General features: G+C 47.7%; 1 protein-coding gene across 1 annotated transcript in view; it reads left to right on the top strand.

Moving 5' to 3' along the window:
• The window catches only part of LOC8041760 (arylsulfatase B-like), a 35,351-nt gene extending 14,572 nt beyond the window's left edge, over positions 1–20,779 (top strand). The window contains exons 7-10 of the mRNA XM_042291611.1: positions 4,152–4,278; positions 9,110–9,403; positions 18,002–18,447; positions 20,651–20,779. Coding sequence (XP_042147545.1) covers positions 4,152–4,278; positions 9,110–9,403; positions 18,002–18,447; positions 20,651–20,779 — 996 coding nt within the window. The remainder of the gene's footprint in view (positions 1–4,151; positions 4,279–9,109; positions 9,404–18,001; positions 18,448–20,650) is intronic.
• The last annotated feature ends 6,980 nt before the right edge of the window (positions 20,780–27,759 follow it).

The following is a 27,759-nucleotide window of genomic DNA, read 5'->3' as shown; positions in this document are numbered from 1 at the left end:
ACTGATTTAGGGCTCTTCGATCACGCTATGTGCAAGTTTCCAATGGAAAAATATGTGTTTATTTTAACCAATTTAGAAAGTTAGTAAATTTTAGTTATAATGCTTAGCTAACTCGACTTTTTTTTTCGTTTTTTTACAATTTGAGGCATTTGCTTTGGCGAAAACTTTGTTTCAGAGAACCTATTTTTTTCTTTTGAATTACCTTACTTATAGGAATGTTTGAAAGTATTCGCTGAAACACCCGTTATTTCAACTTTACTTTCCAACAGAATGGTTTGTGCCTGAGCTTTTTCCGAAACTGGACCGTAAACTCTAAAAAAAACCGTGCGTCTGCTTTCCCACAGAACACTCGGAGAGCCAATCGCCACAACTTACAGAGGCAGCTCAGCGAATGACATTGCCGAAACATATGTTTAGACCAAAAAACGCAGTCTGAGTTGTGACATTAAGCAATGCAAAACATCATGCTTGCATTGCCTAATGTCACAACTCAGACTGCGTTTTTTGGTCTGAACATATGCTTCGGCAATGTCATTCGCTGAGCTGCCTCCGTAAGTTGCGGTGATTGGCTCTCCGAGCTTTGTTCGTGAAAGTAGACGCACAAACGTTTTTTAGAGTGTACGCCGAGAAACAATGGCAGGTTGTTCATGTTATAGCCAATGATTGTACAAGAAATGGAGGGCGTATCTAGTTCCAAAGAAAACATTAAAGCTCCGCAGCAAAATCAGATAGCGGCATTAGCCGATAATAATGCCGTAAAACGAATCAAGAAGCATGACCGTATTAGGACACACCCTGCGTTTCTTAGTCTATCAGCGTCTATTGAATCGTCAACAATAAGTCTTTGAAGTTAGAAACAACGTGCGTATTCAATATAGGTAACTAAAGACGCTCGCACAGTGTTTGCTATTGTCGAATACAAGATTCTTCAAATAGACATCGTACCCCGTAACAGCCGCGTCATGGAAACCCTCTGCGGACTAACCAGAGAAGACCATAGCCATGAAGAAGGACGTGACGTGTGCCTGTGGACGAGGAAAAAACCTTGGCGCCCGCCCAGGGCGCGTAAAGGGGGAGCATGTAGTTACAATGTACGCTAGAGGTTCAACTGGCGCTAGTGTTTATGGGTCTTGCGTTTTCCAGTCCACTTTTGCGGTGCTCCTCTGCATTGGGAAAACGCGCGTGCAGGTTGTCTCGTCGCCGGAGTATAAGATGAATTACCTTTTCTACTTTGGTCTTTGTGAACAGTACGCAACTTTATCAGCATCACAATTGTGAACTTGCTTTAGCTACGGTATTTTTCGATCAGTGAGCGTTGTTTAACTTTCTAGTATTACAGGTCCAATCCTATGTTCCACGTCAAGTGTTTAAAGACATGCGGTGAATATAAGTGAGAATAACAGTCGAGAAGAACGTAGGACTTGTTCAAGGAGCGCCTACATCCCGATGACGCTAATATTGATAAGCTGAGATATTTGTAGGCCACTAAAATGAGCGGTTGAAACGCGTGGAACAGTGTAGCACTTTGTTAGCGCTTCAGTAGCGCCTTGTTAGCGCTTGAGTAGCGCCTGTTAGCGCTTCTTGTACGGCGGTTATTGCTGCGGATTAGCGCGTGCTCTGCGGTTCGGGTTCCTGCGGTTGGGTGAGCATCAACAGTACCATGACGGATATGTGGGACGCTGAAATAGAAACACGACGAATGCTCTTACATGCGTTATTAGCGCATATGCGTGTGGTCGACTTAACACCCAGAAGAGCCTTCTGGTTGTGCAAAATCGTTCGCCACCGATATACCGACGGGTGTCCGGCGAACCTTGTTCCCAGGCTGAGCGACCGAGATACAGAGCACTTTCGAAGGTGATTATTTCTTAACTGCATGTCCTTGAAACCAAGGTCACGCATATCGAATAGAAAGCGATAAGATCGTACCCAATCAATTAGTCGCTCAGAGTTCATGACTCTGGATCGTCTGCCCGACCCTTTGCTTGGAGAGCGGCTCTTTTACTTCTTCTTTCACCATCAAAGGAAAAACAACAACAACGGAATCGCCCTGCACGCGCTGTTCCACAGCAGCAAGCACGGCACAAGGAGCGTGAGAGCGCTTACACTACGCTTCTGAAGCGCTAACCGAGCGCCTACTGAAGCGCTTCTGAAGCGCTAACTGAGCGCCTACCGGAGCGCTTCTGAAGCGCTAACCGAGCGCTACGTCACGCGCAAGTCGGTGCAAACACGAGCGCTACTTCCCGCGCTCATGAAGCGCTAACTGAGCTCTCCGCTGTATGTGGAAACCGGCCTTAAAGCGCTTACAAGGCGCTATAAAAGCGCCCATCGTGCTCTATACTAGAATTAAGTCACGCGCTAGGAAGTGCCACACGAGTGCTCTTTGGAGCGCTCACGTAGCGCTAACTTAGCGCTCCGCTGTATGTGTGAACAGGCCATAAGAGTAACGCACTATTAATTGCGTTTTTCTTTCGATTATTAAGCCGAACTTTACGGGCGGTAAGAGTTAGAGTTTTCTGACTTTTCCCCCATTTCAAAAGTTTTCGAGCATGCAGATATTTGTTTTGAACGCTAGACGAAACTTACCTTTGCACATTTACAAAATGAGTAGCAGCAGGAATGAAACGAACGTTATATTTATTGCAAAGTGCACTCATTAGGGAGTTTTAGAATAACGTACGCAATTTTAGCGCACGCTAGCGCTAAATTTAGCGCTTGTATTAGCGCACGCGACGCAGGGGAGTTTGAGAATAGCGTTTCTCCGCCGCGACGCAAAAGCCTAAGCATCTCGCGCTTGCGACGCCACCAAGATAGTCAAATTTTTATTTCACACACGAAATGATGTAACTTTAAAAGAAAACGAGTTTTTTGGTCCACAGTAGCATTTTAATTTGTTTAAGCATGAGAACACGACGCGAGCGGTTGACTGGTCGTGTCCGCTTGCGTCGCCTCGGCAAGAGAGGTCTCGTGTACTGATCTTCGTGCATCGTTCCTTCGCCGTGAAATGTTCGCGCGTCGCAAGCATCAAGTTGGCGGTGATCGCTGCCAAACCGAGTACAACGTCGTCCCGTATTGAAAATTGCAGTCGCGAGGATGCCGCCGACGTCGCACTCACGACGCCGCCAAAGCAGCCGCCGACATAATCCTGGAGGCCGCCATTTTTTTCAACTGTGCTCGTCTTGGCTTTAGCCAACTTCCCATCACGAATCCTCCTTGGAGAAGCGCAAAGACTCATTGCGTACGCACGCTATTTCCGAGAAATAGCGCGCGCTAAAATTGCGCACGCAAAGCGCAAAACCTGGTTTGCGTTCGGAGCATGCGCAGTGGCGACGACGCTATTCTTTGCGTACGCAAAGCTTTAGCGTGCGCTATTCTAAAACTCCCTATTATTCGGCTTTACTCTATATTGATCGGTTGCATGCACACGTGGTTATTGAGCAGTAGTCAACTGTCTTGATTTTCAAAATTCTCTTCACTACTTTGGCACGTAAACATCCCTGTAAAAAAGTACCGATGCCGTGTTCGCGCTAAAGGTGTCTGACAATATACATAAATACTTGTACGAAGAGATTTTAGTACCGTTTTAATGCCATGAGTTTGAAGCCAAAACGCCGTAACCGACCCATATCTTCGTCTCCGCGACTTAGAAATGTTACAAGCTACCTAGTACGTACGAATTATTTGTGATATTTGCTCTTATAATCAAGCGCAGGAGGAAAAGGCGCTTACTGTTTCCCATAGAAATGCATTAGCGGGAGACAATTTTAAACCTGTTGTTGTCTGCCTTAACTTGAAACCGCACAGCGGTTTGAAATTGAAGCCGGGAGATTATAATGAGTGTGAGGGGGGGGGGGGGGGGGGGGAGCACTGAATTGCGTGGCCTGTTCGGATAAAGGTGTGTTTTTTTCTATGTCCAGCCCGCCTTGTCCTTCTTCAGGGTAAGTAATACATGAACGGACCTCACGGACGTCCGCGTGAAGTGCGCACCGGTAGATAACTCCTTGCGGATCGCAGAGGAACACCGAATAGCAATAAACAAAGGTGTGGGAGGAGCTCCGGGCAGCATTCTTAAGTTGTGCCTGACTGTAGGGGGAATTACTCACGGCGTGGAACCATTGCTAACAGATTCCCCGCTCAACTTTTATCCGCAGCCCTTTTTTTGCTACTTCAGTCACCAGGCAGTGCACCGTGCGTTGGATTCAGAGACGTTCCAAGCTCCTGCACGCAACGTTCTCAAGTTTCCCTATATTGAAGAGTCAAACAGAACCATTTACGCAGGTGAAATATGAAATACTTTCCGGAGTATCTAATGTTGCCTCTAGATTCACTGGTCTATGCGTCCAGTAATTAACGCAATTTACGCATTTGTATGAACTTTAGCGATTATTTAACTGACGTCGCTTCTTTTGGTTTACCATGGGGGTGCCGTATGGTGGTCTCCTAAGGGATTTTTCTGCAAAGTAGCGAGCGTCCTGAAACGGCGCGCGTGAGGCATTCTGGGAACAGGGAGTGTCGCTGCACCGTCGTCGGCTGCTACCGCCGTACCGCTTGCGAGAACCGCATTTCCTACGTCCGCGTTGGGTCCGTGATATTTGCAGCAACCTGTGCGGCGCTGCGTTGCACACATGAGGTGAGAAACCCTCAAACACAGAACGTATGTCCACTGCCGTATTTTAGATGGGCCATCTTTCTGAATGAGCCGCCGTTCTTTATTAAATATGCCATTGCGTGCGGGCCACGCACCACAAGAGCGAGGTATGATTCACGTATATAACGTGTTTTTTTGTTTTTTCTACGGGAATTAGTTGAGCTCAGTGGTACCATCTTTTTTTTTTTTTGCCAATTAAAAAAAACACAGCTTGTCCCAACAACGTTTGAAGACCAGGTCATCTGGATGCATGAACGGATTAAAAATGACGCTGCATTTCGGGCGGTAGCGTGCGCCACCTATCATGCAAAATATCGACTATGCTAGACGTGGCTTGGCTAAAAACTGTGACAGTCACAGTTCCCATAATGTGCCGGGGCGTTCACTGGCGTTTTCAGGAGGCCCACTGTGTTCTTTGAAAGCACTATGCGTAATTTTATTATTTCGAATGTATTTTTGCGATTTGCGTAATTGAAATAAGGGCTAAAATATAATTATTGAGGTAATTTGATGAAGTAAAAAAAGAATAGAAAACCGCAAATATGAGAAACGGATGTCTTCTCGGGTATCTCTTTATCATTCTGCAGCCTAAGAGATTGAACTATTGGCCGCCAAGGTCAAAGAGAAAATCAAGAAAGAATCTGTGCCCCTCTAAATGCCTCACTATGCCGATCACTGGTAAAAAAACTTCCCAGCATTTTTTCAGTACAATGTACACAAACATACACTCAACGTCCTCGAATCGAAATGCTTGGATGCTATCCTTCCAAATAATTTTTCTTTTGACTCGCACATCGCCTTCATTACCTAAAAAGCTACTTACAAATATATGGCAGGTAAAACGTTCACTCAAACTTTTCACACCTGAAGGTGTGAAAGGTGTGACTCACTTATGACTGTGACTTTCGGTGTGAGTCACACCTGAAGGTGTGACTCACTTATAAAACATTAATATTAAAACATAATACATTAAACATTATCGGAATAGTCGAAGGTCCTCTAGGACCCTTACACGGCTGTTATAGTGAAGAGCTTGGAAATGATCAAATGGAAGGATCTACGATTCATTTTCTACAAATTTGGCCGATTTGAAACACCGTCGGTGTTAGGGGTATTAACACGCGGCACGCGCATCCCACGACGAAAACGACAGGCTTTGCGATGTACAAAATTCTCGCGTTTTCACCTCGCGATGCGCGCGTGCCGGGGAGAAATCCCCGCGATTTCTTCCTTGTGTGAATACCCCTTAAATAAAATAACCTGATTTGACACCTTTTATCGATCGCTGGAAAATGATAAAGTAAAAAACGCTCTCCAAATCATCATGGGTGATCTTCACATCAATACAGACAACCTCATCAGCTTTTCCGCTAGGACCAACATTAAGGCCTCCGAAACAACAACAATAGATAACTGCAGAGTACCCTGACTTCTTCAGCTATTCATTTTTACCTCGAAATATAACATTGGAATAACCTACATACCAACATCACTCACGCTGACGCACTTGACAATTTCCTGCACCAGCTAAACGTCTCTTCGTGAAATGTTTTACTAATGATATTAGTTTTTCTCCTCTCCTACTGGACCCCTCTCGGGGTAGTAGTACTGGGAAATAAATAAATAAAATAAATATACAGCGTGCTAACGGAGCTACACTCTCGGAACTCAGAAATTTATACTTCCTCCCGATGTAATGAAAACGTCCACTTACGGCATTTCTTCAACCATTCAACAAATAAGAAGAGCAATGAGGATCATAAAGAACATACCGTCTGAGAAGAGAAAAAGGTGGACGCAGTTTTGACACCTACACTTCAGGGTCAATTTTTAACTGAAGTGATGAGGGTTAAGATCAGTGATTGCTGTATATGTTTTTTTGTGTCCCAGTGCAGAACGCATTCATAAATATCTGAGGGTATTAACGACTTGCATTGCCTTGCTTTGCCTTACCTTACTTAAAGGGTAACTCTGGTGAAAAGTGGAGTCAAAGTAAATGAGTAACATCGATATAAGGAGACTAAATACAAGCGCTGCCAAAATGTTAGACTAATGAAAAACAGGTATCCACTCTAAAAACGATGTTAGAAATGTTAACACCAGCTTCTCAGCCGACGTACAGTGGGTTGGCTGTTTGTCCCCCCTCCCTCTTGACCTCTTGACCTCATATCACTTTGGTTTTTAAGGAGGTTTCTCGTTCGTACTGCCACTTCTTTCACCATGTTTTTCAGCTGCGATTTTATCCGTCCCAGTGGACGATTTCTGCTTGTTTTGTTATGCTTTAGAGGCCGTAGTTTGTAAGTGCTCAGCGGTGATCGCGCAGGAAAATTATTGAGTCTCTGCTCGCCCAGCAGGCCGTGGTTCCGAAGGTGGCATTCACTGGCGGCCGTAGTTCAGTCCGTTCCTTCTCAGCGCGAGCTTACGATTAGCTACCACAAGGGCTAGTCAACGTGCATCTCCCACCACCAAGACTGTAGTTTTTAGAAGATAAGTGGCGGCTCGTTCCGAACCAGCGTTCATCGTGGCAAACTCACCTTTTGGCCAGCAATTTTATGAATGCGTATTAATATTTGCTACAGATGTTTGATATCTGCAAAGCAAAGCCCTAATACAGCCCTACCATCTTACATGATTGATCGGAAGTGTTCTTGCAACTTGGCCTGTCGTAAGTTTTTCGGTACTAGAATTCAAACTTTGCATCACACGATGGCCATGGCCCCAGAAACAAAGTTTTGAGATGGCCTACAAAATTACACGAGGCATGGAAAAAGGAAGTGTGAATTTATTAAAGGGACACTTCCTTCAGTAAAAACCGTTGTAACCCTAAAACCGAGAAATTGTACGTCAGCTACCTTTTAAGCCGTGGCCAGACTGCGAATAAATCATACGAAAGTCAATATGCAGACATTGTCCGAAGTAAGTTTCTTCCTTATATGACGATCGCGTCAAATATCTCATAAGAAAACCGTCTTTAGACAGGTTCGAAGCATACATATATATGAAGAAAGCATGCTTCGAATTCACACTCCCTTGAGGCGTGGCCGGAAGCACTTCTGTCATGATCTGTCAGGTGGACACTCTGTATGTTGTACGATGTATGAGCCGCTTGACTGCAGCGTTAGGAAATCTAAACGTGCTCAGGCTCGAATCTCTAAGAAACTTTGTGGTGCGCAAGTTCATGCTGTGCACTTGGTATGAGAAAGGGCAAGACAGATTCAATATAAAGTTTGTATTGGACACTTTTTTAGCCAGCGACTCCAGTTCCCAACGCATCTCGGAAGGCAATGCCACTGACACCCCAAATTGTAATTTTGGGTTGTCAGCGAATATTTAAGCTAATGCTGCACTGTTTTTTTTTATACCTGCAGTAAATAGCGCTCCATAACCTATCACACAAGCGTCGTTCGCTTTGTTTACTCTGCGACGAGAGTCGCGGAAACTAGGGTGCCTCAATGTCCTTCTGTTTAGGGTGATGCCACTCTTTTTAGTACCCGATGCCGACAGAAAACGCTCACGGGGAACATGCAAAAATATCTACGAAAGCAAAATGTCGCCATAGCAGAGGCAGCGCCACAAGCGCGTGCAGGGCCACACTTTTTCACGCGCTTCTGAATAAGAAGGAAAATAAACTTGTGGAACAAAATGGCCAGATGCCAGCACCCTAAGCAAAGCGCGCATGAAGGCACCCTAGCAGAAACAATGGCAAAGCACTGGACACGCGCTGAGTTCCGCACATTGTTTAACTTTGCCGATTCAACGACATCCCAGCGACTGAACTCCAGCCACTACTCGAATGCATATCGAGACATTGATTGTCACGAGCTCCAATCTGTTGCTCGCACAGTGCTCGTGTCCACTCACGTTAAAGACCCCAGGCTAGCGGCTGTACCGCACTGGCTAAATTTCTCATCTACAGCTGGGAGACTCGTCGCCCCTGTGAGGCAGACCAAGTTCTAGGCTGTATAAACACACACACAACCCAATTTTTCTATAAGCCACATTAAATTATGCGGCTCATACTATGAACACGGGGATTGCAAAGCTGGATGACGAAATCCTTAAGATCACATTGTTGACAGCGCCAGTCACGCGATCCTCACAAATTCATGACGTTTTGTGATTGAGAGACTAAGAGAAAAACTGCACTTCGAATTTCAAAACTACGGGTTTCAAAGTTACCTTTCTTTTTATAGTTAAAATTAAGTTTTACAACGAAGCTTCCTGGCCAGTAGTTTGTGTACGAGTGTATTTGGGTCCTACTAGTAAGATCGTGTAAACTGCGAGTAGACTTGTGTAAAGGGAGAAACATTCTAATCCCATTTAGTTTCACTGCCCATTTAGTGCACCCATGAACTGATGAAAATATGGTTGTCGACGCTGCATTGCCACAATGCCGCTGTGATTCACAGAACAAATGTAAATCAAATGAACAGCCAGACACACGTCTCTGTCTCTATGCAGGAATGCTAGATGCCCTCGACGAGTCCATCGGGAAGGTTGTGAAGGCCCTTGGCAACGCCGGCATGCTTGAGGACACCATCATTGTCTTCAGTTCCGACAACGGCGGAGGTCCATACGGAATAGAATCCAATCGGGGCTACAACTGGCCGCTGCGGGGAGCTAAGTTCACTGTTTGGGAAGGCGGTGTTCGAGTTCCAGCTTTCGTTTGGAGTCCAAAGTTTCTGAAGAAGTCCCGCGTCTCCAACCAGCTCATGCACATCAGCGACTGGCTTCCGACGCTGTACACGGCAGCAGGTAAGCAAGTTGGAGATATTGGGTAGAAAATTGATATTCAGTACTACAGTAGCACTTTTTTGTCTGCAAGATTGTTCATCGTCACTATAATTTTCATCAACACCCAAGGTTCTTCAAAATCAAGCGCTAAAACAGAGAGAGGTCTAACGGGATAATTTGCAAAGAAGAATGAAAAGTAGCAACTGGAAAGTACTTCTTTCTATTTTTCATTATTCACGAACAATTTAACAATTCAGTTTTGCTCGGAAATAATTAAGAAACAAAAAAAAATTTAATTCTTCCAACGTAAACTGATTCAGATCTTAGTTGACGTTGTTAATGTTTGGACACAAAATGAGTGCTGGAGGATCAACTTTCCAACGACAGTGCAAAACTATTTCGAAACTAGGCATCTTTGAAAGGAGAAGCCGCAGCTAATACATTTGGCATAAAAATTTCAATGGTTGTTCAGAAAAAAACAACCTAAAGCCTTCCTTGAGCGGTAAAGTAAGCGAGATGTTAAGAATGTTCTAGGTTCCTAGATCGTTCATTGCACAAAGTAATGTAAATATGCCTTCATCTAAAAATTAAGTCTGAAAACCGAAAGTTTCAAATTTACTGAAAATTAAACTTAAAGTCCTAGGCTTAGACGCAAGAAAGGCTCTCCAAAGCAGGAAATAATTCGGGAACTTTCTTTGGCGAAAAAGGTATCAATCGAAATGCACATGATCTTGTTGGTGTCTCTTGTATGGTAGAAGCTAAAAGAAGGAAGCTTCCAGCTTAAAAATGTCACCAATTCTAACTCTTCGAGAAAAAAACGCGTCCTTAAATGAAATAAAAAAACACGTCAAATGTACACTATGCTATTTATTTATATATTGTTAGAAAGATGAATACGACGACTGGGCAGTGGCGCCCACAAGTGTCACGCGCTAGGCCCCGCGGGACGGCTCGGCCTCCATAAACCATTCTACAGGGTGATTCAAGGAGACGCCAGGCTCTTCAAATCGACCGCAAAATTCGGTTTCTTAACCTATCGCGCTACGACTTTGTGCACCATTGCCCACAGATGGTGTATTTTTTTTTTTTTTTGTAAAATTTGCAAAGAGCGAATTTACCTGAGGAAAAAGTAAAGAAAGAAAAAGGCTTAGCTCCTATGGAAACACAGCGACGCCACCGGTCTTCAAACAACACGGCGCCGTTTCGCACGGGAGACGAGAGATGGCGCAACGAACGCCGCCAACGAAGGAGCATACGGCGCCGAGAGCCGGCGTTTTTAGCAGACCATCTTTTCGACTCAAAAGCGGCGCGCGTTCTGCAGGCGGCGACAGTCGCAGAAAAAAAAAACAGGCGCGGTAACAAGGAATTGCAGTTCCTTGTCTGCTAAAGACGCCGGCTCTCGGTGTCGTATGCTCGTTTGTTGGCGGCAGTTGGCGTCGCGACCGCTTGCGCCATCTCTTGTCTCCCGTGCGAAACGGCGCCGTGTTGTTTGAAGACCGGTGGCGTCGCTGCGTTTCCATAGGAGCTAAGCCTTTTTCTTTCTTTACTTTTTCCTCAGGTAAGATCGCTCTTTGCAAATTTCACAAAAAAAAAAATGCACCTTCTGTGGGCAACGCTGCACAAAGTCGTAGCGCGATAGGTTAAGAAACCGAATTGTGCGGTCGATTTAAAGAGCCTGGCGTCTCCTTGAATCACCCTGTATCTTCTTTCATCACCTGCAGAGCCGTGTATAGAGAGAGTTTGGACAATGGGAGGCGCGGGCAGAGCCAGGGCGCGCACCAGACACAGAAGAGGGCTTGACATGCTGCCTTGGCCAACCTATAGTGCCGCTAAACAAGCTACGCTTTAGAACACGACTGGCTTTATTGGAGGCGACCAGGTCACCCGAGGCAGCGCGAGCGCGCCGTATTTGCTTTTGCTTATTTAGTGCTTTCTCTAGTTTGCTGAACCGCCACCGCGTTTTTTGGCTCTGTAGCTCACCACTCTAGCAGACCCTTTCGTGTGTGTATCTGTGTGTGTTCGCTCCACAACCGCCGACGTTTTGAGGATAATCGGCTGTATTTCAAGGACTTTTGTCATCATTATTGAGATTGTACGTTCGGTAAAGAGCTACAAGCTGATCTAGATCGCATTCTTCATTCTTTTCTGGTCGAACGATAACAAACTTCCCCTAAACTTAAACCAAATGCGCTACCATGCACATCGCTGCGTCGCGGCAACCTTCGACCCCTCCAAACACTTCTCATGAACCGATGGAGATCCCAAGAACAACGCAAATCCACCTCCTAGGTGTAATCATCGACCAGCATTTCGATTTCCATCGCTATGTCCAAAACGCTATGTCCGGGGAAATGTTGACACCTTGGCTTCGTCGTTCGGTCCACAAGAAGAGCCGGGCCCGACGTGCCCAGATTGCTGCTCACAGCACTGGTGTTGCCCATCCTGAAGTTTCGCTGCTCGGTGTGGGATTCGGTAACCAGGTAACTTGTTGCCTCCCTCGAGTCGGTGCAATGTCGCACTTCCTGCCTAATTATGAGGCGTCAGCTTGGCTTCCAAACACCATCCTATCGAGCACTGCACCTCTTCCGTTCAGTCGGCAAGAAACCGCTTCAACATCGACGTCAAGTACCAACCACACGGCTTCTAGCCACTTTTCTGCTACCGGACTCCTCGCTTCTTTTTCCCTCCTCTACGTACTCGCACTGGTGGACTGCAGCCCCTTTTAACCCGAACGCTTAGTGACTAAAACTCCTTCGCACCCCGTGCAGTGCAAGCTTAAAGGTCCCTCCCCCCCCCTTCCGCCAGTCACCAGTTCACTACCAGTCGACAATGTCTCACTTGGAGCATTCACCAAGAACGTCACGGCCCATCCCGGAGGGGGCTCCAGCAGGCGGACTGGATGCACCATCCTGTACACTCGTATACTCTACTGATGCTTAGCTCACAATACTAACTATTCTGCTCGAGAAAACTATAATATAGTGACTCATTTTAACCTATTTTGTACAAAATATCTGTGAACATTAGCGCCCGCCTATTAAATGGGACAGAAATTATCTGAAACCAACGTCATTTCCACACGTTCCCATTGCCTTCCATAGCGGCCGCCGCGCTTTCGGTGTTGAGCTAGGGCGGCGCCTAGCGAAAGACTCGGTCCCTCCAAGTCGTTCAAAAGATATTTTTTGGCCCGCGTGCTCCCATAGTGAAACGTGGAGTGACCTGGTCGCCCCTTTAAAGCCGGTCGCGCTTTGGAGTAACGACACTCGCCCATGTTGTGGCTTAAAATATGTGTTGCCAGTTACCTGACGGTTTATCTGAAATCACAGGAAACGCTTTTCCGTCATCCATAAATGTTTAAAGAGTTCGTAACAGATAAAAGCAGTTACACATGAGCTTTCTAACACCGAATTTAATGCTGACGAAGTCTCACTTCTGAATCATAACGATAGGCAGTTTCGTCTGCTCTGCACAACCACCAAAATGGCGTCGCCCTGAACATTGTCGGAGAACAAAGTGCCGATACTTTAAGCGCAGCTCATTTAGTGGCTCTAGGCCAACCAGAGGCCGAAAAGAATCTCTAGCGGTGGTAGCGAGCCACAGTTTTAAACATAGGTATATTGTTTTAATAAGCGCGTAATAGTTAAATGTAGTAACCATTCATGGTTGAAAATTTGGTGCACGTGATGTTTCGATCATGATTATGCAGAAAGATGTAAAAGAAAAAAGCAATGTGCCGCTTGAACTCTGTTTTTATCGGACAGAGTGTGACTACTCGGATGGAAAATTCTCGGCCCTCGGCACCTGGCGTACGGATTATGTCGATCGCTCCGCTAGTCGCCCTCTTCCACCATGATTTTGAATGACCATAACTGAAACATCACGTGGACAATATTTTCAATCACCGGAAGTTACTTCAATACACTTATTAAGTTTGTTTCTCGTAGTGCCATTTTTTTTTATTAGCCTAGCACATAAAAGAAAAAAAAAGAATGGCACTCTAATATCATGCCTTCTAGATGACAAGTCGTCTAGCCGTCTTTTTAACTGGAACTGGACTGAAATTAGCCCATGTCAGAAATCGCGTTTATCATTGTTTCAAGTGATAGCAACAAATCCAGTGATCCAAGTGCACTGGGTTAGAACGGTACATAAACAATTAAAAATGAACAAAATTTACGGCGCTAACGGGCTGGTGGTTGTTTACCATAATTTAAGACAAAACCCTGAGACTGGGGGAAAAATGAAGGACAACATAACACATAAACTCTAAGAAATGCCTGCGCGCCGCCTATCACCGTCCAAGACTTCATCACGGAGGCGACAAACATCGAACGTGCCCTTCAAGCACGGACCTCCCATTACCAGCGACTTCCCGGTGTCGCTGCAATCTCGACTTCCAGCTGGAACAGCCCGGGCCTCCGTGAGATTATCCGGGATGTCGTGCGGGAAGAAATCAGGAAGCTGCTACCTGCTGCCACAAGACCGGTTACGCCCTCAGTGGCCGAGATTGTCCGGGAAGAACTTCAGCAGGCGCTGCAGCCAGAAGTTCTCACCAGCGCCGTCCTGAACCACCGAAGCTGAGCTACGCCGCAGCTACCCGACGACCACCGCCCCCTGCTCACCCGTGTACGGCGCCACCTCGACGTGACCTACCACAGCCGCAGATTTTCCGACGTCGGAAAGGGCAACCCCAGCTCGTCCACACTGAACAACCGGCGCGCGGCCGATCGACGACCGCTTTGTTATCACTGCGGCGAGGCCGATCACGTCTACCGGAGGTGCCCGTACCGACAAATGGGCCTGCGAGGCTTCGCGCCGAGCGACCCGCGACCTTGCCTTGGGGAGCAACCAAGAGACATCGAGGAGTACCTCCGACAACCCCTGTCCCCGGTGCCGACTCCACCCCGAGGTTCCCGTCCGCCTTCGCCTCGAAGTGCGCTTTCGCCCTTCCGCCGCTCTCGTCGGGACAGCCTGTCTCCCCTATCTCGTCGAGAAAACTAAGTGCGACAACGCCTGGAGGTGGCGTTGCCGAAGACGATCAAAGTAAAGAGCCTCCAAGAACGCCGGAGCGCTCCCACTCTCCCGACGCCACGCATCGCAACGAAGCCCCTGCAACGGTGTCCAACAACCTACATGTTGTTATTGACGGCTAGGACGCATCGGCAATTGTGGACACCAAAGCAGACTACTCAGTCATGAGTGGGAGGCTCTCTCGCCGCCTGTAAAAAGTTACGACGCCCTGGGGAGGACCACAAATTCAAACCGCCGGAGGACACCTTATCACGCCTGTCGGAAGTTGCACTGCTCGCGTCGAAATTCACGGCGAAACGTGCCCTCTGAAATTCGTCGTTCTACATGACTGTTTCAGAGATGTCATTCTCGGCATGGACTTTCTGTGCGAATACGGCGCCGTCATCGACCTGGGTGAGAACAGATTGACGCTGCGGAAGCCTGTTCCGCCTTCAGAGAAACCCCGACCAGCGTCACCCGCCGTCCGAGTCGCCGCCGACCACGTGAACCTGCCTCCGCGATCGAGTGTTGTCGTACCCGTCGCGGCAGATACAGCTACCTGCGGCGAAGTTGTCCTGGAAGGCAACATTCAATTGCTCCTGGGAAGAGGAATAGGCGTCGCAAGAGGAGTAGCTGAACTTCAGGATGGGCGGACTGTGGTCCTCGTGACGAACTTCCTAAATGAATCTCAACACCCCACGAAAGGTGCAGCCGTGGGCCACGTCGAGAAGTTCAAAACACCGCCGAGATCGCCGTGATTACTGACGAAACCTTGCCACCCCAGCAAGACAGTACGTCGCCAGCGCAGCTTGACATTGACCATAAGCTTCCGGGCCCGAAACGATGGCAGTTGCTTAACCTCCTCGCCGAATACCGCGACTGCTTTGCAACGTCGTCGAAGGTACGCCAAACCGCCGTTGCGAAGCACCGCATCGTTACCGAGGACGACGCGCGCCCTATGCATCGATCGCCGTACCGAGTCTCCGTTAAAGAAAGGGAGGTAATCCAGGAGCAAGTTCAAGAGATGCTGAGAGACGACATAATCCAACCTTCAAATAGTCCGTGGGCCTCTCCAGTCGTGCTGGTTAAGAAGAAGGACGAAACGCTTAGGTTCTGCGTGGACTACCGGCAGCTGAACGCGGTGACGAAGAAAGACGTCTACCCACTCCCCCGCATCGACGACACTCTAGACCGGCTGCGCCATACTCGATATTTCTTCTCGATGGACCTGAAGAGCGACTACTGGCAGATCGGAGTCGACGAACGGAACCGAGAAAAGACAGCCTTCGTCACGCCGGATGGACTGTACGAGTTCAAAGTGATGCCCTTCAGACTGTGCACGGCGCCAGCAACTTTCCAGCGTGTCATAGACATCGTACTGGCAGGACTGAAGTGGCAGAGCTGTCTCGTCTACCCTGACGACGTCGTCGTGCTTTCCAGCGACTTCGACGAGCACTTGCGACGACTCGGAGCAGTTCTCCAAGCCACACGGACCGCCGGACTCACCCTGAAGCCGTCAAAGTGTCGGTTCGCCTATGACGAACTGAAGTTCCTAGGCCACGTGGTTAGTAACGAAGGCGTCCGCCCAGACCCCGAGAAGACTCGCGCCGTCGCGGCATTCCCATCGCCGAAAGACAAGAAGGCCGTGCGAAGATTCCTCGCACTTTGTGCCTACTATCGACACTTCGTTCGAGATTTCGCAGAAATTTCCACACCGGTCACAAACCTCACGAAGGATGCCGAGAGGTTCAAATGGGCCGAGGAGCAGCAGCAGGCAATGACGAGCTGAAGCGAAGACTCCAGACTCCTCCTGTCCTAGGACACTTCGATCAGAATGCGGAAACCGAGATTCACACGGACGCTAGTAATGCAGGACTTGTAGCAGTACTGGTTCAAGTGCAAGAAGGCACCGAGCGAGTCATCGGCTACGCAAGTCGGACGCTGTCCAAATTTGAGAGAAATTGCTCCACGACTGAAAAGGAGTGTCTCGCGGTCGTCTGGGCAATTACGAAGTTCCGCCCGTACTTGTACGGGAGCCGGTTCCCCGTAGTCACAGACCACCACTCGCTCTGCTGGCTTGCGAAACTGAAGGACCCTTCCAAGACGCCTCGCTCGATGGAGTCTCCGACTACAGGAGTTCAACATGACTGTAGTCTACAAGTTAGGCCGCAACCACAGCGACGCCGACTGCTTGTCCAGGGCCCCTGTCGAAACGCCTTCCGGCAGCAGCGACGACAACGACGACGAGTGCTTCCTAGATGCGGTGACCAACGACGACCTGGCACGACGTCAACGAAACTATCCTGAGCTGCGCGGATTAATTCAGCACTTGGAAGGGCGCGGGAGTACCGTGCCCCGTGTTTTCTCACGAACTCTTGCCGACCTTCGCCATCCGACGAACTCTGCAAAGAGAACTTTGGAGACAGCAACTTGCCGTGGCTGCTGGTAACCCCGGCCGACCTTCGACAGGAGGTCTTTCAAGCATGTCACGACGACCCTACGTCCGGACACCTTGGTTACAGCCGGGCGTTGGCCCGTATTCGCGAAAAGTATTACTGGCCATATCTCCCCAAAACCGTCCACCTCTACACCCGATCCTGCCACAAGTGCCAGCGACGCAAGAAACCGCCAACGAAACCGGCAGGTCTCCTGCAGCCCATTCCTCCGCCAGCTGCACCGTTCCAGCAGATCGAAATGGATCTACTTGGTCTTTTCCCGCCGTCGACCCTGCGAAACCGGTGGATAATTGGGGCTTGTTCGAGGTCCGAATGTTCTACGCGTCGAACTTTTTAAGCCGACTATTCCTGAAGCCCACGCATGTACATAAGGGGCTCCGCGTGGCGAGCCACAGGCAGTTTCGCCCCAGCGTTCGACTCTGGTGTTACGCCGACTTCGACGCCCGCGACGCTCTTTTATTATCTTTTGTACCCGTTTATTTTTGGCACAAGTTCGCCACCTTAAACGTTTATTTCTTTCTGTTTACTTATTGTTCTTTTGGTGACCACCCGTGACAATATTAGTGAGACGGGCAGATGCTTAACCGCAGATAGCGAGGGCATGACTTGTCGGTACAGTCAGAAGTGTGAGCCGTGGGGGGGCACTTGCCCCTTCATTGTGCTAGCTGTGGGTGTAGACCTATCTTTAAAAAGGTAGGGATTATTCGCATGGGCAGAGAGCGAATGGCTAAGGAAATTTTTGAAGCCTATACGATTAAAAGAGAAGGTACGAACTGCGTTAACCTGACATTGCTGGATTTACACAGCAAAGAAATTGCATTTTTAGACACTTGTCGATTGGCCACCTCGGGATTAGTTCAATATTGCTGATTTCGTTTTCCATTAAAGGTCAGTTCAGAGTCAGCACTTGTCCTGTGTTCACTTCTGCTTTGTCCCTGTTTTTTGAGCGCTGTTTTTCCTTTTTTCAGTATGAACCAACTACCCCACATTGCCACCCTAATTTCCATATGTATGCTATCCTGCGATGCACTCAAAACACCAATCACTGTCGTATTTTAATTTGTATACATGCTAAGGTAGCTTTGAGAACGTATACATTGCCCGCTGAATTGTGCCCTAAACTGACGAACGCGCTTCTCAAACTTTCTCACAGGTGGGGACGCGTCTGCTCTTGGCACGATCGACGGGGTCGACATGTGGAATTCGCTGACCCACAGGTCAGCGTCAAAACGAAAGGAAATCCTCCTCAACAGTAATTCATTGTACAATATTTCTGGACTGCGCTACAAACAGTACAAACTCGTAGTGGGCGGAGGTTTCGACGGCGAATTGGACGACCACTACTATTTTCCCGGCGGTACGCGCCCCACCAATGACATCGACCAGTTGAGGAACGAATCAACAACGGCACGGGTGCTCAGGAAGTTTTACGAGAAACAAGATCGTTCTTGGTCACCTCTGGCCTGGAGCAATAACGTGGCAGTGGACTGTCGCAGAAATAAGCTGACTGAGAACTTCGTACCGATGCAGCCGCCGTACCTGTTCAACATCGAGAAGGACCCTTGCGAGCTCAACAATTTGGCCAAAACTGAAGAACAAGTAAGCGCATCTTGTCAAAGTTGTAGTTGATCTAAATAATGCCTCCTTGTTGACACCCCAACACCTAGAAGACAAGGCCGGCGCATTACGTCATCGTTAGTGAATCTTCGACTTGCTCCAAGCAATTATAGGCGGCGCTGTGTGGTTCCTCTAGTTATGACATTTTTGGTGCAAAGCCGCGAGCCTTGTCTTTTCTATAGCTGGTATTCCCTGACATCCAAGCTACGCACGTACGTCAGTTACTGCGATCTACGTAGCGCGTGCCTCTGATGATGTCAGCCGAAACAAAAAAAAAATGGGGCTCAAAGTGGCGATTTGAGCAGGGACAATGCGCACGGACCACCGCCCATGTGTGCGTCAATTGTGTCGGCGCACATTTCGTTAACGAGTTTGGGACAAGTTTTTCGCTGGGCGTGTTCCGTAAATCGCACTCATTGACAGACCGCGGACTCAGACTAATATAAGGTAGGCATGAATTCACGGAGCCTTTGCTTCAATACCTGAGCCGTATGTGTAGAGAGTTTGGCCATTGGTTGGGAAGTATAAGAGACAAATGAGGAGGTGCCATTGGCCGAAGGCGGGCTGGCCGTATTTCAGGATGTCTTCACAAATTCAAATGCAGCCAACCAGAAGCCGGAAATATTACCCTGGCGGTGGTGGTGAGAAACAACCTTAGTATGTGCGTCGGAGTAACGCTCGGTGACAGAAAATATGGTGCACGTTATGTTTCAATCACGGTCATATAAAATCACGGTGGAAGAGTGCGACTGGCGGAACGATCGACATAATTCATACGCACGGCGCCGAGGGCCCGAAATCGGCCATCGAAGCGGTCACACTCTGTCCGAGCAAAACAGAGTTCAGCGGCACATTCGTTTCTTACATCTTTCTGCATGGTCATGATCGAAACATCACGTGTACTCTATTTTCAACCATGAAGGGTTACTACCCTTCACTCTGACGCGCTTAGAAAAACCATATACCAACATATACCTTTGAATAAACACTTTCTCGCTACCACCTCTAGGAGACTCTTTTAAACTTCTGGTAGGCCAAGAGAGCATGTCAAGCCCACTTTCTGCGTCTGGTGCACGCCCTGGCTCTGCCCGCGCCTCCAACTGTCCAACTCTCTCTATATATGGCTCTGCTCAATATTATCCCGCCTTGCAACCGAAGTACCACTCTTTGGTCTTCCTTCTTTTGAGAATCTTCAATGAGAATCTCCATTGGTATCATGCTCCTCTAGCCGTGTAGCTTCGAATGTGGCATTCATTGAAATTTTTTTTGCAATCGACACTGAGTTACCAATGTGGAATTAGTAGAAATTATTTTTTTTTGGTTGCAGCAGGAAAAAAAGAAAAGACGAGTGGCAGTTGTTTTATGTATCGCAGGAGGGTAAGACAGCTCGTCTACTCTTCAACAGAAAACCTGCATACACTTCGTTTTATCCTATGTCCGTGCACAGTCGAAGGTACGGGCACGTTGAACCACGAACACACACATTGGACGTAGAAGCAATCCCTGTTCATCTTTGGTTTAGTGATATTAAAACAGGTACAGAAACTTGACGAGCACCGGGACGTTGCGTAATTGAAAACTCTTTGATTGGACCCATCGGCTTGTAGCATCGGTTGCACCCGGACTTGAAGTGAAACGAAGTATAGCTAATCACTTTAACTGATGAAAGAGAACGGCGAGTTATAATACAGTATAATACAGAGAGAGTATTTTCTCAATAAAAGGTCATCGTCGCTGTGACACAACGGAAGAGGTTTCCTTTGTGCAGAAGCCACTGCAGATTGAATATTTTTTGTGGGATGTCACGTACTCCGGGCCTCATCAACTGCTAGATTCAAATTATAGGTAACAGTGATTGTCTGCATGCATCAGTGAATGCGCAAACTTCCTTCCAAACACTGCTACCTCCAAAAGGTATTTGATAAAGAATACTGCACATGATTGCCCAATATCCTCCGTATCCACCGAAGAGGTACTGATCGAGTGATCCTCCAACGGTAGAATGCAGAATCTAGAGAACGAAGAAAGTGTACTACATATTTGTTGCTATCTTATTTGTCAAGGTCGCTGTAAAGGGTTTTAATTGGCTTGTTGCGCGAGCGCTACACATGGTTGCATGCAGTGACTGTATTTGGAAACGCGGATTGAGCGCAAAGTCTAAATACTCTTGGTAATTGAAACGCAGACACTTCGTTTCCTGATGAAGAAGTTGGACGCCTACAACGCCACCGCGGTTCCATCACTATTCCAGCCCGAGGACCCCAGGGCATACCCCGAGTACCACGGCGGCATCTGGTCTCCGTGGCTAGATTGATTAATCCTATAACTCTAAATCTATAACTAGTTGACTAGCCAAATAATAACATAGTTATAAAAAAATTGTAGTAGAGAATAAGACGTAATGTACACGTTTTAGATAAACAATGTGTTTTTTACTAGAGAGACCAGACTTTCTTTTCTCAAAAGGAATTTGTTTGAGAGATTCTGACCTCCCTGAGGTTAAGCGAAGTCCAGAAGGGCCAGTAGAAAAGAGGTGAACTGGGTTACTTAGTTGGGCAACTATATAATATATTTCAATTAAAGTAGCATCTGGATTATGGCACTTGGAGAATTTACCTTCGACCTTCCCAGAGACTAGTCGTGACGTGAAAGTTTGATCAAAACATTTGTAGTGAGCGCTACAGGGCGGAAATATTTAGCGCTTGTATACAGCACTAACCCGAGACTAACCAGTGAAGCGCGCCCCTGGCGCCACCCCTTCTCCCTAACGTCGCCTGCGTCGGGGACACGTGGGACACTGAGCGACAGCTAGATGGAGAGATTGACATAACCGGTGTGCTTTGCAATTTCTAGGGCTTAGCAGATGTTCCGCCTCATCATTCGCTGAGCTGATTTAGTAGTTCGCAGAGATTGGCTCTTTGAGTGTTTTGCGAATAAGTAGACCCGCGGGGCATTTTTTAGAGAGCAATCACTGCTGCAAAGGAAACGAGGAGCGAAGGACAACCGTCAACGGCAGAGCGGCAGCTGAGCACGCCCGCATTCCACACTGCCGCGGCGCAAAACCTCCTAGATAACGAAGCCGTAGTGCTGAATGAAATGACATCACTAAAGACGGTCAACTCTGGACACAGATTGGACTCCACTGCTGCGTCGACGTTCGGCTCAAACTTGACTAGAAGCCGAGCGCTGACCCAGCACTATAGATTCCAATCTGTGTCCAACGCTGGCCTTTTCTGATGACGCCATCCCATTCAGCTCTACGGCTTTGTTAGCTAGAAGGTACTGACTCCTCTCTGGCTCCGCGCTGGCTGTGCGCGTTACTGACGAAAACCCGGCGGTGTCTGTCAGTTTGTCAGCGCCGAGGAGAGACGAAGAGGCGCGTGCTGACGTCAGCGCATCGGACCAAGGGAAACATCGCACACATCACCTTCTCCCTTTCTTTCCGGCGCTGACGAACGAAAGCACCACCGTGTTTTCGTCAAAACGAGCGTTCTAATGCTAACGCATTATAACTGAAACCGGGTGCCTCTTATACAGGTACTTCTGGTGCTCCAATACTACATGCTATAAAACTTTCCATACTCGTTTTTGATTGTACCTGGACTTTTATGTTGTATATTCTTACATGGCTTTATACGTACCTTCCCTGTCTCTCATAAATTACTAGTTTGCTTCAACGTTTAAATCCTCCCCCCCCCCCCCCCCGTCATTTCTGTCCTTCGTCGCATTTATGAGGTATGAAAAAATTAAATGAAATAACTATATCTACTTAAAATAAACTAATCGCATTTTAGAGCCTATCTGAAAGAAAAAAATAAGGGCACAGCGAATAACATTTCAGTCTTTTTTTAGTGTGTTTCTAAAAAGAGGGTGTGATTTCCCTTTCACTGTATAGCATGAAGACAGGGGATCACGGCGAAAATAGAAAGATGCCAGCGAAAAAGAAAACTGAAAATACAATTGTATAAAAAAACATTGTGCGCTGGAACAATGAGCGTGATGTTTTGCTTGTTGGGAACCTTCCATTGTTACCATTGACTGGCTGCCACTTTGTTCTGCCGGAAGTTAAACTTGCAACATATCTTTAAGTATTAAGCGTTGATTGGGAAGATTGGAACTTCTCTTTGCTGAACGCAATCAAGGGTCTTTGCGTGTTTAGTTTTATGAGTAACTCCGTTACCGGGAAGGCCGCAGTGTTAGGACACCAATTGAAGCACAAGGTTGTAACCCTACTACCTCGGTCGTGCTTATAATGTCCTAAAAGAAACGGTACAGAAACCTGGTGTTGAATTCAGGTGTGTTGGTGATTTGAAAAGACGCAAGGATAATTTTGAACAATCGTGCAAACTGGTCATTTCCAAGCACTGTCTTTGGAGGTCCATATCATATGAGCAAATGACGTTTTATCGAAAAGCAGTCATTGGAGTGAATCGACGTCAGGGCGGTTCGTATTGCATTTGCTGCGCCACTAAACACTAATTCGGCATGAAACTTCATTGGTTACAAAACGACAGCAAACACGGAGTAACGAACAGTTCAGAACGGGAGCCACTTCGCGCTGACATATTGCCAAATGCCGAAACCGCAAGCCAAACCTACTCGCCGAAGGCCTTCGGAACGTTCGGAAGCGGTCGAATCCTCGAGCTTGTATACGACCCCGGCGCCGCCGCGTACATCCGGGACTTTTCTACGCTCGCCGCTCGTCAATGCCTGATCCCACTACCCCTTTCTAGCATGCGCCGCCTTTTCCACAACTTTATGGCGACTATGTCGACGAGTCATTTCTTGTTTCTGTACTTTATAAAGTACATTTCTTTATTTTCTGATCTGAAATACCGAACAAAAACTACTTTCATGAAAAATTGAAACGGTTCGCCCCAGTTATATTTTGTTTTTTGACTAAAAAGAAGCTTTTAGCGACTCTGACCAGTAGTAAGGCCAGGACCAAAGACTTCACATATCGCGCGCTTTCGGCACCGCGGGTCGCCCCCATAGGTGGAGGAGGTTTCCGCGTCGTCCGGTTAAAATATATCTCCGTGCACGCTGGCTTGCGGGAATCCCAAGAGACGTTAAAACCGTAAAAAAAGTTAGACGCTTAAATATGATTGCAGGCCCTCTTTAACAGGAGTGCCCACGTACGGTACTACCCCGAGCTCCGCCCTTATATCGATCATTCGGAGCTCCAACTCTTACAAACCGGTAAATTCGTGCCGGCAAGCGCGGTGGAGGGCTGAAGCAAGCAACGGGCCGTGGACGCGCACGCCGTTGCATGGGATGCGGCCATCAACGTAAGCCGCAGCCGATTGGTCAGTCGCTTCGCTTCTACCGTCGGCCACCCAAGCCAAAACCAGGGACGTCATCAAAGAGGTTATTTTTTGCTTGCTTTTTGTAATTTTAATTTGCCTATAACCTATGAAATAAAGCAAATTTCGAGAAAAGAAAGGTTTCACTACGTTACTACATTCAGTGCGCTCAGGTTAGGTGAAAATTAAAAACCAGTCAAAACGTCACTGCAGGGCCCTTTTAAGTCTGTTGTTTCACTGAGAGACGGAGTAGCTCTTCGACCACACCCAGAATCGAATTGTGCGAGTTGTGTCCAATAATTTATCTACGTTATTATTAGAGAAACTAACGAGCGTCTTGACACAAGTCAAGGCACGTCGAGACATGTCGCCTGGCTACTCATGCACTGTTCCGGCTCAGTGCGAGTCAATCAGTCCAAGCGACAGGATGATAGGAAAGTCCTCCCGCAAGTCAAGTAGAAAAACGCTAGATTTAAATGAACCTCGGGTAAAAACATTAAAAAAAGTGCAAAAAGAAAACGAAGGCTCATGAGTGCATGGCGGCAGTTTTTGGGGGGTGTCCCTCATCGTCCCACGAAGTAAACTTTTGGAGCAAGCATTTTAAGTGTGGTAGAGAGTTCATTTAAAATGACCCTCACACTGGATGGTCCCAAAAATGAACTTTCACAAAAACGCGAAACAAAGTAAAAAAATTAATTTTTCCATACAGAAACGTTGAGGTCTCCCGAACACGTAAAAAATCGGCATATCGTATGTTTATTTTGCAAAACCATTCCTGAAGCATTGGACATGTCCAAAATGAGTGCAAGATGGATTCCAAGAATGCCAGGACGCCCCACTGGTACAGTACTCTCTGGAGTACTTGGAGATGCTCCGTGAAGCCCAGTTCAATTTTATACATTGCCTGGGAACTGAAGATTAGACTTGCATCCACCACACATACCACAACTTCAAAATATAGTCAATGCAAATGAAACAAAAGTCATCTCCCAGCCCACAAAAGGTAAAGACTGGGAAATTGGCAGGCAAAGCTATGCGAAATGTTTTCGGGGATGCAGGATGACGTTTATGAAGGAGTTAAATTAAAAACAACGCGAATAAGACGAAGGACAAGGAAAGGCGTTGACAGACAGAGCGCTAACTCTCAACTGAACTTTACTGGAAAGCAATACATAAAAATAAAAATTGCCATGAAAAATAGGACGCTATCCTTATCACCTTGTCAGCCACTATGACTGTCCTACACGTGTCCCCAGGAACGCCAGTTCTTGGGGACATACAGAGCGATCGAGGGCGCACTTACACACACGTCCTTTCCTCGTCGAGATATATGGTACGCCTCGGAAATTCCCCTCGTGGTTTTCTGTAAATACCTCCCAAGGTGGCCGTCTTCTAACATCGGTTCACACCAACACTGTAAAAGATTTCCGTAATTTTACAAACACTTTTGTCGTAATTCTAACGAACCTTATGTCCGTTTCTTAAATAACAGACATAAAACCCTTTTTTGGTTAGGTTGAATAAAATAGCATGCAGTTTTGTGTCAAAGTATAAAATAGTAGAAGATGAAAGCGTTAAAAGTGCTTTTATCGTTTATTCCTGCTCAAAGCAATTCCTTAAAGAGAAGGCTACCAAGAATTATACAGCACCCTGCTAAAGAAACAAATAAAAGGGGTGGGGGAAACACCCAATAGAAATTGAGTAAAAGTTCATATTTCACAGCAAAGAACATAGGCACTGCTATACCTCACTGGGAGTGAAGGTGGTGAGTTTCGTATCTACAGAATATTTCGAGCATTTGATGGTTTTTAGGCGGGTTCTGCGTGAGCGCATATAAAGGGATTGTCAGAACAGTAAAGACCACACCAAGAAGGAACGCTGTTGCTTTATGGTAGGAAATGGTTGAAAGACACCGGCACAATTCTTGCAAACAACTCCAGTAAGGTTCTTGCTAGGGTGGTTCCTCCTCGATGGTGTGGAGGAGGAGGGTGGCTTGCGTTGGACGGTGGCGGTGGTGTAGCAGTTCGGGCCAGACAACTGTTTACGCAAATGCTTCTTTGCAACAATTTAATGTAAGACAATTTAACATACGGGATACAGAAATACAAATATCGACAACCCGAGCCCCGGACTTGGCCGCCGTTAGAGAGCGGCTCCTTTCTCTCCAACGGTACCGAACCAAAGACCCCCTGCTTTGTCTCGCCTGTGCTCTTATCGAGAGCAGCCTGTCCCTCTTTCCCATTTTCCCGTGGAGGTCAACATTCTCATCCGGCGCTCCAAGCCCAGGGCCAGACGGCGCCAGGCATAGGAGGCGCAGACGAGTCTGGCCTCCAGACACGACAAATCACCCCTGGCACTCCGAACACCGGCTGGAGAGACAGGTGCCGACAGACAAAGCACAGCGCCCGAGACTTTTCCAGGAAAGCGACCGGCACTTGTCAATGGGAAGCGACAAACGACTTTTCAAGCAACCAACCCCAAACGGTGGCACTGGTCGACCACCAGAGAAAAACACTTAACCGCGGAGCCTCCTCAACTGCAGGCAGCCGAGCGGGGCGCGGAATGCGCCGCGGCCCGCCGCGCCGGGGCCTGTTACCGAGTAACGGGGCACCAGCGCCACAAAGAGGGCTCCCCGTCCCGCGCACAACCACTCCCTTCCAAAGGTCGTAAACATCCCCTAGTGAACCCCACACGTCTCCCACAAAATCGTTCGCGCAGGGCCTCCAGACAAAGTAAGACAACAAATAAAAAGGTTCCGGAACCTTACAACTCCCTTCAGTGCTGTATCGTGATCTCGCAGTTCTACGACGTTGTCTAGTAGGCATAATAAGACGACCCACTCAAGGGCCACATTTGAGATCCCCACTGGCCCGTCAGTGGAGGGCCAGAATTCTAGCCAATGTCAGAGCAGTGAGTTATCCGGACCGAGCTTGGCTGCCGTTGAATAGCGTAAGCTGCCCCCCTTTGCTGAACACTTTGAACTGATCTTACAAAATCAACCTCATAGGAATCTCATATGTTTTTGACTTGGTAATGCTTACCTGGAACTTCAAGGTATTGTGCTTTATGGAAAATATTGGCGAGAACAAATCAACATATTTGTAACTTTCGTAATTGCGGAGGCTGTCGCCTGCGAACAAGTATTTTTCAGCTGTTGAGTACATAAGGCGGTGGTTAGTCAACAGGTTCGTGATTTTGGTCTCGTGCATGGTTCATTGTGTCTGCATATACGTTCTTTGTGCATATAACAGCTGTACGTGGTCCGTGCTGCTTGTAAACTAGTTGCTTGCCAAAAAGAATATCTAAGCTGCTATCCTCGCCAGCACCCTTACCCCAGAATGTTCACCAGCACTTCAAAGGTGTTACTTTAACCCTCTTTGGCTGTTAGCCCCAGAGGTCGGCATTTTAGGTCGCCCTCACCCTCACAGCCACACTCATCTAAGCCCCTCACTCACCCTCACCCTCACAGCTACACTCACCTTCAGCCCCTCACTCACCCTCACCCTCACAGTTACACACACTTTCTGCCCTTCACTCACCGTCACTGAACCTCACGGCCCTCACTCACTCATGCACTCGTGGCCCTCACACAGTAACGCCCCTCACCGCCATCACCGCCCTCGCGGTCCTCACCACCCTCACGGTCCTCACGGCCCTCACGCACTCATGGCCTTCACGCCCCCCACCGCCCTCACGGCCCTCACGCACTCATACCCCTCACTCCACTCACCGCCCTCACGCCCCTCATTCACTCATGGCCCTCATGCCCTTCACGCACTCACGCACTCATCACCCTCACGCCCCTCACGCACTCATGGCCCTCACGACACTCAGGCTCGCTTCAGATGGGGCAATTTCGCCCAGAAACTTGACGTCGCAACACCAGCAACACGGGCCGCCCGCGTGCACACGCAGCAACCAATTGCTGCCATTTGCCATCATCATCGTGAAATTTTATTTTTCTTGCACCATTTAGACAGATAATTACGCG

Source organism: Ixodes scapularis, unplaced genomic scaffold (assembly GCF_016920785.2).
Source record: "Ixodes scapularis isolate PalLabHiFi unplaced genomic scaffold, ASM1692078v2 PGA_scaffold0__279_contigs__length_252992795, whole genome shotgun sequence".
NCBI lineage: Eukaryota > Metazoa > Arthropoda > Arachnida > Ixodida > Ixodidae > Ixodes > Ixodes scapularis.
Note: the sequence above shows the minus strand (reverse complement) of the source record. Positions and strands in the feature narration are given on the sequence as shown.